Raw genomic sequence first — 15,508 nt, 5'->3', positions numbered from 1 at the left:
TTAGGTGGACAGCATGTGCATTTATTACGCAGAATATATGTATTAAGTTGTTGAGTGTGTACTGCTTATATTTTTTTTATAAATGTACATATATTTTTATGCTTATACCCACACACACATCAGTTACTAAATGGACAACATGAGTATAAGTATTTATTCACTGACTTATTATGTATTTTATTTATATTCATCCACATGTTCTTGTTTCTATATTTTGTGCATGTGGTTTTTAAACAGTGTTGTTCTGACTTTAGCAATTAACTAAGGGCAAGACGTAACCATAGTAATTAATTGATTGCTGAGTGCTGAATTAACTTTGAGTGGTAGGATTGGTTGTTTTAGTAATGAATTAAAGTATTTAAGTGCTGTTGCTTTTTGAATGAACTGTCTGATGAAGCAATGGTTACCATAGCGAAAGCGCTCATCATTTTGTATTAAAAAAGATTTTATTTGTCGTGGTTCAGCTTCTTTATTCCAGCTACCTTCCTACTGGGTACCTGTGTTTCAACACTTTCAACTTCTGGGCTGGTTTGGATTTATTTCTTTGCTGCTTGTGTACCTTAACCATTATGCCAAACTCCAACCTTGCACTACATTTTTGTATGAGATAATTCTTACTCTGCACATGTAAAGGGGCCTGTTCTTTGTTTCTTGTTTCGTTTACATTGTGATACTTATCGGCCTTCTTTCCATTACCTTCCTCACATACAGGCAAATCTGGATTCCAGGCTGCAAGCCCACCTGCAAAGATCAGGTACACATTTGGTTATTGTTATTGTAAGTAAGGTAGATTCAGATCTAAAATGAGAGTAAACAATTGGTTTTCTTTACTATGTAATATAGTATAACATACCTTTCATATAAGAAAAATATTGGATCAGTTTTATTCTCTGTTTCTCTGTTTGTTATTTTTACTGCTTGCTGTCATAGGTGATTGTGACAGTGGAACTCTGGGTTTCCTGTCACCTGATGTCAGTGTATCGGTAGCCTCTGATTATAATAATGGCAATGAAGAGGCCAGTCTGGGGTGCAGAGGGTCAGTATAACACCGAGGTTATGGCTCACACATCACTTGCCCCTGTTTTGGACACAATCAGTATGTCTATGCATACCCATGGCATGGAGACCTCTGATAATGGATAGGTTGAGGGTGACACAGTTGATCAGAGTAGTACACTTACTCTGGTTGCAGAGATGGCCGCTTCTCACTTTAGCCATCCCGAGGGCAAAGTGTCACACAGGAGTATTGGCAGAGGTACTCAGAAAAGGCTTGCTGTCCACCACATTCTGATGTTGGTGTGTCATTAGGTGCCACTAGACATATGTGGAAGGCCTTACTAGAAGCACAAACATGTTCCACTAGGACCTATGAAACAATTGTGCGAGCACTAAAAGTTGTGTATTCTGATGTGCATGACTCCCTGAACCATGTTGGTGGCTCCTTGAACAGGATGAATGACAGGATGATTGACACACCAGCTCAGGCAGTGTCTGGGATGGAATGTTTGATGGGGGTGGATATACACTAGGTTGGAGAGCTTCTACATCTTCTTGTGTTAGCAGAAGTGCATGATTCTGCTCCTGTAGTGACACTACTTCCACTGCTCTGTTAGTGATTGCAGTGTCCACACTCAGACATGGTAGGCCACTAGGTTGTGGTCCTGGAAGTGGTTATGAAGAGATCTTGTCTAGCAGACATCATTCACATTCAGGGAGCACCCTGACTTCAGCCAGGGCTGTGGAAGTAGCATTGCAACTGCTGGCAGAGATGATTCTCATGGTCAGAGTGGCAACACTGAACTGACTACCATACATGGCTCACACCTGTCCAAGATGCCAGGACGTAGTGCTAGCACAGTGCTTTTGTGTGTTCATGCAGACACACATAATTTGGAAAAAAATCACTTTCCTGTACCAGCTCACACACTTGCAAGCTATCCAAACAGTACTGCCAAGTGTTGTACATCTGTTGTTACTGGCCCTGAACACTACATACTCTGAGAGATATATGTGTTTCTTACATGCACACTCTCACTCCTTTGGTGTCGGCCTTGGCCTCCTGCCTCCTGCCAACCCTGTGCAAATGATGATGGCTATCTCTGCCTTTGCACGTCTTTGTCACTTAGGGTCACATATATACCTGAAACACACAGTGGATAGCTGATGCTTGCCTATTTACAGGCTTCCATTTATCAGTATGTATTGAAGAGCTCAGGTTTTTAATTTCTTATTCCTACTCCTTTGTGAATGGATTACTTCTATATTATAGTAACACATAGTATTCCAGTTAGTATTGTCATTATAGCACTGGAAACAGTAGGTACTTCAGTCTTGCTTCTTGATGTAGTTCTGCAAATGAGGGTATAACTGACCTGTTCCTTGTTTTATAGATGGTGGTTAGTTGAAATGGTTGATGCACAACACTGGCTATAATACACAACTGTATATTGCCAAAATATGACATAGCAGATATTACTGACATTAATGTACTCCTCAGGCAATTGCCCTGCTTAGGAGTACATACATATTTCCATAGGAGAGTACTCTGTTATGCAACCTTCTTATTTCTGTTACAAGTTTCACACTTACTTTTTCATTACTGCAGGTAACAGCTGTGTTCTTTGAGCTTGTCCCTGTTGGATGCTATCAGAACACAGCCATTACATGTTTAAGTAAACGTTGTGGTGTCTGACAGGCATCAGTTTTCCTATATGTAGGTGCACGGGATCCCAGACTTTTTCCTAGATAGTTATTGTGTATGCAGTCCTTTGTCTCTTAGCTGGAGCTGGGGCATGCTGTGGACATCTCCATAGCTAGAGCCGGGGCATGCTGTGGACATCTCTATAGCTAGAGCCGGGGCATGCTGTGGACATCTCCATAGCTAGAGCCTGGACATGCTGTGGGCATCTCCATAGCTAGAGCCAGGGCATGCTGTGGACATCTCCATAGCTAGAGCCAGGGCATGCTGTGGACATCTCCATAGCTAGAGTCAGGGGATGCTGTGGATATTTCCATAGCTAGAGCTGGGACGTACTGTGCACACCTCCATCTGCCAGCACCATCTGCAGCTGGTGGTTCTCCTTCAGACTCCTCATTTGTATCTGCTGCTGCTAGCCCTGGCTGTGGTCCTCAAAACTGTGGTCCAGCCCCTTGTTCTTCTTGCTGAAGCTATTTTCTGAGAATTATATTGTGCAACATGTTACCGACTGTCATTACATTGGCACAGGTGCCTGGGTTATACTGCAGTGCACTCCCGAATGTGTTTACATATTGCAACATTGATTAAAGCAATCCAAGTATGCATTCTATGATATTCCTAGTTTGAGCATGGGCCTCATTGTATCATTGCTCAGTGGGGTTGTGTGAGTTTCTCATGGCTGTCATGAGCCAGGGCTCCAGTGCATAACCTGCATCCCTCACTAGATGCCCCTGAGGAATGTTGTGCCTAGCAAACCTGGTATATAGCTTATAGGTGTACCATATGTGCAAGTCATGACCTGGTGTATAGCTTATAGGTGTACCATATGTCCGAGTCATGACCTGGTGTATAGCTTATAGGTGTACCATATGTGTGAGTCATGACCTGGTGTATAGCTTATAGGTGTACCATATGTGTGAGTCATGACCTGGTGTATAGCTTATAGGTGTACCATATGTGCGAGTCATGACCTGGTGTATAGCTTATAGGTGTAGCATATGTGTGTCATGCCCTGGTGCATAGCTTATAGGTGTACCATATGTGTGAGTCATGACCTGAAAACTGCCTGGGTTACCTGCACACACACTGTACATGAACTCTTCAGCATTACACACAACCTTACAATTTATAGAGTGGAAACGTTTTCTGATGATGTACCTCCTTCCCTGTTTACTGGGTTGGAGTTTTATGTCTATGCTTGTGTAGTCTATGACCCCCAAAACTTCAGAGTAGTGAGCTATTGCATTGAATTCCTGCACAGTTCTTGCTCTCTCTTGTGGGTGGTGTGGGAAACAGATGTGATGTCTTGCATGTAATAGCATTGCAATTAAAAACTGATACCATATTCCAGAGGGTGATGCCTTTGACATCACTAATATACCCCCTGTGGGTCTCTGGAAAGTACCAGAAGCTAGTATATGTAAGGTCAAACATACCTTTGTTTCCACTGGGATATGCAACCCACTATTTCCCTGCGGCCTGAGGTGGGGGTCGGCAGAGGTTGCATATTTCCTCCAATGTTTCCTTGTCCACCTTGCATTGATCAGCAGTTTCTGCGTCTTGTACTCCATGATAAGTCAGTCTGTGTCTTGTAGTCCATGATGTCAGTCTGGGTTTAAACCCTCTTCTTCTTCATACCTGAGATCTGGCAGCAGCAGGACCTTGATGTAAAGCATTTTGCACATACAGTACATTGATAGCAGTGACCCCTAACATGATTTGTCTCTTTATGCTGTCATGTGCATATTCCTCCATTTCCCTTTGTTTTGCTGCTCCACACGGCACGTAGAGTCATTTAACGAACCCTAAATAGTGCTCTGTTGTGTAGCTGTTGATGAATCTTGCCCAATGTCAATGAACATACTTTGGGGTTTTTATCTTTTTCTACTATAATATGATCTACTCTCTCACAGAAGTAAAAAGAAGCGAAAAAGCTGAGTATATTAACTTATCAAGAGCATTTATTAGAAATTTATTAGAATGGTATAGTATTCTGTTGTCTGCCAACTACAATAAATTAACTGTGGAAACAATAACAGTTTATATAGTAAAAACAGTGGGCAGGATTCACGAAGCCTCTGTGTAAGAGTTACAAGGCTTACATGGAGGCTGCAGTTAAACAGTGTGACGTCAGCATGTCATGCATATGCATGAGGGCATGCTGAATCACACCTAAGGCTTACACGGTCCGTGGAAGACAGTAGGGGTGTGTCCATAGGCCAAGCCCTGCAAACGGACACGCCCCCAGAAGAGTAAAAGTCCTGAAAGTAAACCCCCATGACAGAGTCCGTGTAAATGTGAATAAACACAACACATGTCCCCACAGACTATGAACATAAAAAATATATAAATGAACATGTTATATATTTTTTTAATTGTAAAGATGTTTGCCCGTGAGTGCGCTCGTTTGCACGGGCATGCCCGTAGCTTAGCCACAGTTAGCAGTCAGTGGAAAAGCATATAAGAACTACATATGCAAAGTAAGCCAAGAAGCAATAGCGTAGCGGTAGAGACGTCGGCTGAAGAGCAGGCAGTCATGGTTCGAGCCCCCCCAACATCAATTTTTATTTTTAGTGAAATAAGCACAAAACAAGTCCCTGACATATATGTACACATATAAAATTATATTTTATGTAAAATGTAATGAAATGGGCCATTTATTTTAAAGAAATATGAGATAACAAAATAATAAAAAATGTCAGATGTGCCTATAGCTTAGCTACAGTTTAACAAGTTGAGTGCATCTGCCCGTAGGTGAGCAGTGGTTTAACAGGTGTAAAATGAGTGCCCGTAGGTGAGCAGTGGTTTAACAGGTGTAAAATGAGTGCCCAGGGTTGAGCAGCATTTTAACACGCTGAAACTGTGTGCCCATAGCTGAGCTGAGCGTAATATGCATGCTGATAGCCAAATGACGCGTAAACCAGCGTAACCCGTTTGCGCGGAGCTGCGCACTGCACCAACAAGCTAACCGATGGGCAACGTTGAGCAAGCTGTAACAAAACTGCCTTTACACAGACACACCTCCTAGCCTGTGTAGACAGTCATAAAATATAAAAAGCAGTGGCCATGTTCGAACCCAGGATACCATGCACCATAATCAAGGTACTGAACCACTAAGCCATGACAGTTGCACTTAGAAATGCAGTAATAGCAAATATATAGGAATTCTGCACTCTTGTGGGAGAAGAGGCTGGACTCTGCCCTTCTGAGCTGGGAATTTCTGGATTGATTAAAGCAATCCAAGTATGCATTCTATGATATTCCTAGTTTGAGCATGGGCCTCATTGTATCATTGCTCAGTGGGGTTGTGTGAGTTTCTCATGGCTGTCATGAGCCAGGGCTCCAGTGCATAACCTGCATCCCTCACTAGATGCCCCTGAGGAATGTTGTGCCTAGCAAACCTGGTATATAGCTTATAGGTGTACCATATGTGCAAGTCATGACCTGGTGTATAGCTTATAGGTGTACCATATGTCCAAGTCATGACCTGGTGTATAGCTTATAGGTGTACCATATGTGTGAGTCATGACCTGGTGTATAGCTTATAGGTGTACCATATGTGTGAGTCATGACCTGGTGTATAGCTTATAGGTGTACCATATGTGCGAGTCATGACCTGGTGTATAGCTTATAGGTGTAGCATATGTGTGTCATGCCATGGTGCATAGCTTATAGGTGTACCATATGTGTGAGTCATGACCTGAAAACTGCCTGGGTTACCTGCACACACACTGTAGATGAACTCTTGAGCATTACACACAACCTTACAATTTATAGAGTGGAAACGTTTTCTGATGATGTACCTCCTTCCCTGTTTACTGGGTTGGAGTTTTATGTCTATGCTTGTGTAGTCTATGACCCCCAAAACTTCAGAGTAGTTAAGTATTGCATTGAATTCCTGCACAGTTCTTGCTCTCTCTTGTGGGTGGTGTGGGAAACAGATGTGATGTCTTGCATGTAATAGCATTGCAATTAAAAACTGATACCATATTCCAGAGGGTGATGCCTTTGACATCACTCATATACCCCCTGTGGGTCTCTGGAAAGTACCAGAAGCTAGTATATGTAAGGTCAAACATACCTTTGTTTCCACTGGGATATGCAACCCACTATTTCCCTGCGGCCTGAGGTGGGGGTGCAGAGGTTGCATATTTCCTCAATGTTTCCTTGTCCACCTTGCATTGATCAGCAGTTTCTGCGTCTTGTACTCCATGATAAGTCAGTCTGTGTCTTGTAGTCCATGATGTCAGTCTGGGTTTAAACCCTCTTCTCCTTCATACCTGAGATCTGGCAGCAGCAGGACCTTGATGTAAAGCATTTTGCACATACAGTACATTGATAGCAGTGACCCCTAACATGATTTGTCTCTTTATGCTGTCATGTGCATATTCCTCCATTTCCCTTTGTTTTGCTGCTCCACACGGCATGTAGAGTCATTTAACGAACCCTAAATAGTGCTCTGTTGTGTAGCTGTTGATGAATCTTGCCCAATGTCAATGAACATACTTTGGGGTTTTTATCTTTTTCCTACTATAATATGATCTACTCTCTCACAGAAGTAAAAAGAAGCAAAAAAGCTGAGTATATTAACTTATCCAGAGCATTTAATAGAAATTTATTAGAATGGTATAGTATTTTGTTGTCTGCCAACTACAATAAATTAACTGTGGAAACAATAACAGTTTATATAGTAAAAACAGTGGGCAGGATTCACGAAGCCTCTGTGTAAGAGTTACAAGGCTTACACGGAGGCTGCAGTTAAACGGTGTGACGTCAGCATGTCATGCATATGCATGAGGGCATGCTGAATCACACCTAAGGCTTACACGGTCCGTGGAAGACAGTAGGGGTGTGTCCATAGGCCAAGCCCTGCAAACGGACACGCCCCCAGAAGAGTAAAAGTCCTGAAAGTAAACCCCCATGACAGAGTCCGTGTAAATGTGAATAAATACAACACATGCCCCCACAGACTATGAACATAAAAAAAATATAAATGAACATGTTATATTTTTTTTTAAATTGTAAAGATGTTTGCCCGTGAGTGCGCTCGTTTGCGCGGGCATGCCCGTAGCTTAGCCACAGTTAGCAGTCAGTGGAAAAGCATATAAGAACTACATATGCAAAGTAAGCCAAGAAGCAATAGCGTAGCGGTAGAGACGTCGGCTGAAGAGCAGGCAGTCATGGTTCGAGCCCCCCCAACATCAATTTTTATTTTTAGTGAAATAAGCACAAAACAAGTCCCTGACATATATGTACACATATAAAATTATATTTTATGTAAAATGTAATGAAATGGGCCATTTATTTTAAAGAAATATGAGATAACAAAATAATAGAAAATGTCAGATGTGCCTATAGCTTAGCTACAGTTTAACAAGTTGAGTGCATCTGCCCATAGGTGAGCAGTGGTTTAACAGGTGTAAAATGAGTGCCCGTAGGTGAGCAGTGGTTTAACAGGTGTAAAATGAGTGCCCGGGGTTGAGCAGCATTTTAACACGCTGAAACTGTGTGCCCATAGCTGAGCTGAGCGTAATATGCATGCTGATAGCCAAATGACGCGTAAACCAGCGTAACCTGTTTGCGCGGAGCTGCGCACTGCACCAACAAGCTAACCGACGGGCAACGTTGAGCAAGCTGTAAAAAAACTGCCTTTACACAGACACACCTCCTAGCCTGTGTAGACAGTCATAAAATATAAAAAGCAGTGGCCAGGTTCGAACCCAGGATACTATGCACCATAATCAAGGTACTGAACCACTAAGCCATGACAGTTGCACTTAGAAATACAGTAATAGCAAATATATAGGAATTCTGCACTCTTGTGGGAGAAGAGGCTGGACTCTGCCCTTCTGAGCTGGGAATTTCTGGTTAAAGGTTTATAGTGCCTGAATATTTGAACTGTATCTTACTGAAATTGGTACATCTTGTTTGCTGTAGCATAGACTAGATCCAGGGCTGCTGAATCTAGCTTTGTTTATATGCTTGTTGTTTGTTTGCTTGTTATTTCCCTGGAACGCTAATTCCACCTAATACGCGGCTTCTCAGCTCTTCTGTGGATCACTAGTGATATCTGCATTGCTTACTGTACTTATTTCCTTGTTTCACTTGAAAGAAAGTTACTGTTTGTCGTTTTTGCATTTAAGTTACCTGTAACACATTGCACTTAAGTTACCTGGCACTTGCTCACTAAAGCAATTATATAAGTCAGCACTAAAAATTAAAACCACTACACCCTCACTCCCCACTGGCCCTTGTTTTCAATTATTAAGGAATTCCCAATATTATTCTAGCATGTCCAAAGGTCAGTTGTCAATCTCCTCCGGTCCAGCTGGTGAATCTGGGAATCTTGAGGCAATGTTACAACTGCCTCATGTACACAGACAACCCTCTCCTCCTCCCAACAAAATCCAACACATGTGAGAGATGCAACCATATAGCCAAACTGGAGGCTAAGCTCTCTCAACTCAGTACTGGCATAACCATTCAGGAGGAGAAGGAAACCACACTCACTACAATTCCAGTCTCACATAGACCTACCACGACAGCAAACCAAACACATAATCACACAAAAACATACTCGGAGGCTCTAAATAAAGATCTGCCTAAGCAGCAGAGACCTCCAAAGCAGACACCCAAGCAACCGCTACCCCAAAACAAAACACGTGCAACACATATCTCACAAAGCCAGCGTGCCGAACAGTCACAGCCCTTAAGACAAAACAACTCACCTGATACACTTGTAATAGGTGACTCTATCTTCAGGCACACTGACGTCCCGCTCACCAGGCTGAACAAGGAGAGGGTCACGGTGAGCAGCCTGTCAGGTGCTAGGATCCACCACATAACACAAGCACTCAGGTCACTCCAAGGCAAGTACAAATATGACTCAGTCATTGTCCATGCTGGTGTGAATGACCTGAGACGTACCTCACTGGACTACATGAAAAGAGACATAAAGGAGCTCTCTGAGCATGTAGCCCAGGCCGGTATGACCCTAACCTTGAGTAGTATCTTACCCTCACCAAGAATGATGCCACAATATGAAGACAAGAGGATCAATTTCAACAATTGGCTTAAGTACTGGTGTCATTCAAAGAGGATCCAATGCCTGTCAGCTTGGGATGATATGCTCGACAAGCTATGATGCTTCACTAGGGACGGCTTGCACCTGTCACCCCTGGGCTTTCGGATATTGGCAAAGGCTCTTGCTACCCCCATAGTGCCTTTTTTAGGCAAGGCTCAAAAGACAATCCCACCTCTATAGGTATCACAAGGGATAAGAAACTAAGAGTAATGCTACTCAACGCCAGAAGTCTAAACCTCAAGATGCATGCACTCAAAACTCTCCTTAGCATGGAGAACATTGATATCTGTGCAGTAACAGAAACCTGGTTCAGGGCTCCCGAGAGCACCCCAGCACTACCAGGTTATACCTCATACCATGCTTTTTGGCCTCAAAACCTGGACTGAACCACAAAATGTAGGGGGAGTATCGATATTCATCAAAGATACCCACACCTCCAGGTTGGTGGCAAAGCACGAAGCATCAGAGACTATCCATGTGCAACTAACAGTGGGTAAAACTGCCTTCCAGTTTATAGCCTGCTACAGACCACCCTCCCAAACCCAGGAACCCCACTCAGCCTTCCTGAGAACACTGGAAAATATGAAGGTCTCTCCAAACACCATTATATTGGGCGACTTCAACTACCCAAACATAGACTGGGAGCATTACTCTAGCTCCAACACCCTAGCCCAAAGTTTCCTAGAATTTAAAACCTCAAATGCTATGGAACAACTTGTTACCACTCCCACAAGAGGGGAAAACATACTGGACCTGATCATCACCAACATGGGGACTCTATGCTCCAGACCAGAAGTGTATCCCTCACTGGTAAGATCAGGCCATAAACTAATCTCACTGGATATTCACATCCCGACCCACCTGCCCAGAAAACCACAGTGAAAAACTTCTCTAAAGCAAATTTCACACTCCTCAAAACCGAGGTGGAATCCTTCAATGCCCTCGGGCCTGTGGAAAATATGGCCCAGACCACAGAATCCTTTATAAACACATTCTATGAACACCTTCAGGAATGCATGGATCATGCGATCCCAAATAAAACCAAGATCCAATCCTCCAAAGGCAGACGTCCTGTCTGGTGGACCCCAGCCATAAACAAACTATACAATAGAAGGAGGAAGCTACTAAATGACAGAGCAAAATCCCAAAAAGGGAAGGCATCACTGATCAGAATTAGCAAAAAACTACAGGCACTCATAAAATTGTCTAAGGCCAGCTTCGAGAGAAAAATTGCACAGGACACTAAGGATAATCACAAGGCTTTCTTTAGTTATGTTAGGAACCTGGGTGGGAATTCCCAGATATGCTCAGAATTAGTCCAAAATGACAAAAAATACACTGAACCCACAGACATTGCCAACATCCTAACTGACAGGTTCAGCACAAACTTCTCCCCCCCCCACCAAAAGGGCAAATATCTATCCCAGCAGAGTGCTGCCCCCCTGACATCTCAGATGCTCAGGTAAGAGCCTCTCCAAAGCAAAAACACAGCATCAATGGGACCAGACGGTGCCCCGGCTGCATCCTACATGAACTCCAAGAAGAGCTGAACCCAAACATAAAACTACTGTTCAATCTCAGCCTTACTACAGGATATGTGCCCAAAGAGTGGCGTACAGCAACAGTGGTCCCTCTCCATAAAGGTGGTGCCTCAACGGATCCTGGAAACTATCGCCCCATAAGCCTGACTAGCTTGGTCTGCAAAGCTATGGAAAGGATCATCATGGACCTCATAAATAAAGATATTGGGGACCTACAGACACTGGATCCTACCCAGTTCGGCTTTGTTAAGGGCAGATCCTGCCTATTAAACCTGGTTGATTTCTTTGAAACAGTCACCAAGGCCATTGACGAGGGAAGGTGGTCCACACAGCCTACCTGGACCTCGCAAAAGGCTTCGATACAATACCCCTGGGCATTATAGATAAGCTCACCAGCTTAAATATAAACCCCTATGTCACTAGATGGATTGCAAACTGGCTCAAGGACAGAACCCACATGGTTAGAATTGCTGGAGTCATGTCAGACTCCAAACCAGTTACAAGTGGTGTCCCACAAGGCTCAGTCCTGGGACCTCTCTTGTTCGGTATATATTTCTCGGAGGTACAGGCCAACACGGAAGGACTGTGGCTGACCAAGTTCACAGATGACTGCAAACTGGGCGCCATAATCGACTCTCCAGCTGACACAAGCATCCTCCAAAAGGGCCTCATAGAAACAGACAACTGGTGCCAGAGCCATGGCCTCAAGCTAAATGCCAAAAGTGTATAGTCATCCCTTTGGCAAAACAAAGTGCCCACAAATTACCACATAGGTGGTAATCCATTAAGTACAGAAGAAGTAATTAGGGACCTGGGGACCCAAGTTGATAGCAATCTCTCATTTGACAACCACGTGGCCAAAGTGGTTAGAAAAACATTTTATATAGCCCACCTAATCATGAAGGGATTCACATCTAGATCAGGGGAGGTCATTGTGCCTCTTTACTCATCCCTCATCAGGCTCATAATTGAGTACAATGCCCCTTTTGGGATGTACCTTACCAGACACCTGCAGCAACTGGAAAGACACCAAAAGTACCTCACCAAGAGGATCAAAGGGCTCAAACAGATGCCATATGCTGCCCGGTTAAAGAAACTCCAGCTCTACTCAGTGGCATACCGCCTGTTCAGGGGCGATCTGTGCCTGACATATAAAGCCATGTCCAACCCGGAATTAATGGACATGCTGCACCTCAGAAAATCCAAATCCCATCGGGCTATGTGCTCGAGAGACTTGAACCTCAGCACTGAAATAAATAGGACATGCTGGAGGGACAGATTCATAACCCAGAGGCTCCCTTCACTCTGGAATAAAATCCGAGTCCAGGTTAGGCAGAGTCCCTCATTGACTCTCTTCAAGAGGAATCTTGATGAGTCGATGGGAGATCGTAGGTTTACCCTGGTATCACTTCTGTGTCACTGTTAGACAGAGACACAGTATACTAACCTCGAAAAAGGGCATAGCAAAATAAATTTAAAATGGGTGGCGAAAGCCAAACACATTCTGGCTAGGCTTATAAATGCCCTAGGGCAGATAGCCTAGTATGAACCTATGAACCTATGAATAGAAAGAGGAGCATGACAAAGCAGGTTTTGTGAAGCTGATACAATTCCAAAATGGCCAATCACAGATAAGTGCGGGAAAAACGGCATATATAAGCCCCATCGGCGGGAATACACAGCATAACCGATTGTAGAACCAACTTGCAGCCAGAATGACAGGTGTAGGTTAGGGTAGTTGCTTTCGAGCACAGAGGTGGGGCGCTGAGGAGTCCAAATATATGGTTTGGCTCCTTGTCCACAATCATGAGGCCCAACTCATGCAGAGCCAGGTCCTGTGGGGAGCATATAGGGCTGAGGCGTGGGAACGGTTGGCTCATGATCTCACCAGTGCCACAGAAGAACTGGTGAGCAGGTCCATCACCACCATGCGGACCTGAAGAGACGGAAGCAGGACCAACTGAACCGTTGGATCCAGGAGGCCCGGCAAATGCCCAACACCCCACTACTGAGTAAGTTACATCTAATTATTTATGTAAGAAATTAACCTAGCTGATATTATGGAGATGTGTATTCCAATATTACTTTATTTATATTACAGCTTCAGGTGTCCGTTCTGCGAACCGTAGAGCCTATGGCGATAGGCTGCCACGGTTGCGCCACCAGGAAGATCAGTAATCCTCTCCCTGTAACTGTAAATAAATATAAAAGTATGACAGTTAGCAAAAGAGTGCAGTGTAGTCACTAAGTAATAAAATGTGCAAGTAACAGTGTAAGAGGGTTTGCAAGTATTGCTTGATTACAAAAGTGTGATGCAGTCTGTAATCCAAACAGAAAAATGAAAAAGTCTGAAATAAAGTCTGAAATACAGATGTCCCACCTGTAATATAATAGTACATAACCTGCAGCAAGCTGAAAAGTACAGCTGCAGAAGCTGAGTAAACCACGTGTGAAATATATCCCTGTTGAAATACAGAAACATGACAGAAGTGAGACTGTTGGAAAGGATTGTAACAGTCTGTGGCTGTCCACAAACACCAGTATATGGCAGCCATGAGGTGGAACTGTGTGCATCCATACACACATGCGAATTGACAACACCTAGGGCTACCGTATACACGCACCCACTGCATCAACATTGCCCCACCTTGTACTGCTGTCCCTCACCAACACACATACACATACATGTCAATTGGTGGTATCAATGGCAGACTCAGGCATACCAAGTTCACACCCTGTGCATATGATGAAACTGTGCCACCTCCTGCAATCTGTAACATCAGTGCAGGTACAGGTTAACATGTTGCTGATGCACAGGGTGACTACATAGATGTGTAGTAATAGTATCATGTTGTTAACAGTACTGTGTGCTGATATAATTGTGGGTATATCCCAGCATGCCTGATGCAGTAAGGGTATGATTGTCTTGTACTGTTGTCTACACCCATGGTAAGTACCATAGTGTATCATCTGCACATGTTGGCATACTGGTGGTAAGGATGTCAACAGAAGGCTACATACATAAGTAGCACAGGGGATAAGGTAATGAAAGTATTGATATGCAATGATGGACATGTAAACTGCAAGTGGCATGTTGCCCACACTGGACTCTGCAATGCGGATGTTTGAGGATGTTGATATGTGTGCAGTACTACACGACTGGTACAGGACACACAGGAGCACCCTAGCACTGCAAGCTCATACCTCATACCATGCTAGACAGCCCCAACACACAAAACTAACTCTCACAGGAGGGAGAGTCCCCATAAATGTCAGGGATACTGTGGTGGCAGGACAGGTAGCATACATCCTACTAAGTATGGAACCACTGACTGAAGGCTCAGTGTCTGTTATTTGACATTTGTATTAGTGCAGGTATGAGCACCTGGGTTTCCATCCAGTTATTGTACATCCTGACGGTACATGGTCTGTACACTTGTGTGCGCTGAGACTGGACCCTAGCCATCTGACCTGTGTATTTCCATGTACATGTGTATAGTGCCTGCATATTTGCACTGTTACCCACTGGAAGTGGTACAGCTTGTTTGTTGTACAATGGACTACATGCAGCCCTGCTTACTGTAGCTTTGTTTGCATGCATGTTTGCTTGCAGTTACCCTGGAACACTGATCCCACCTGCAATGCAGAGTTACAGAGCTTCTGTGGACTCCTAGTGACATCTGCATAGCTTACTATATGTATGTTCATGTCTCACTTGTAAGAACATCACTGTTTGTCCTGTTCACATGTACGTTGCCTGTGACACATTGCATATGACTTACCTGGCATTTGTCCACGTGAGCAGTCATATATGCCAGTGCTAACTAATCACAGGCACTACACCCTCACATACTCACTTTCTGTACCTTGTTCCCCATTGGCCCTATGTGCTGTTAATCACCATGGCAATCACAATACTATGGTAGCATGTGCAAAGGTCACTTGTCAGTCACCTCTATGGTACAGTTGTGGAATATGTGGGTCATGTGGCAATGTCACAGCTGCCACATGTACACAGTCAACCCTCTCCCTACACATGGACATACAACACATGTATGAGATGCAACCACATAGCCAAACTGGGGACTAAGCACTCTGAACCCAGTACTGGCATAACCTGTCAGGTGGCATGAAATACTACAGTGACTACGATACCAGTCTGATGTAGACCTACACTGACAGCAA

The 15,508-nt window shown here is 43.8% G+C and overlaps 1 protein-coding gene across 1 annotated transcript in view; it reads right to left on the bottom strand.

The window, feature by feature from the left end:
- HSPA4 (heat shock protein family A (Hsp70) member 4) overlaps positions 1-15,508 on the bottom strand; it is a 2,799,623-nt gene that overhangs the window by 2,177,681 nt on the left and 606,434 nt on the right. Inside the window, 1 exon segment of the mRNA XM_044069267.1 lies at positions 10,122-10,164. Coding sequence (XP_043925202.1) covers positions 10,122-10,164 — 43 coding nt within the window.

The sequence above is a fragment of the Protopterus annectens genome, chromosome 4.part0, assembly GCF_019279795.1.
Source record: "Protopterus annectens isolate FY-2018-M chromosome 4.part0, PAN1.0, whole genome shotgun sequence".
In the NCBI taxonomy this organism is placed as follows: domain Eukaryota; kingdom Metazoa; phylum Chordata; order Ceratodontiformes; family Protopteridae; genus Protopterus; species Protopterus annectens.
This window is presented reverse-complemented; position numbering and strand designations above follow the sequence as displayed.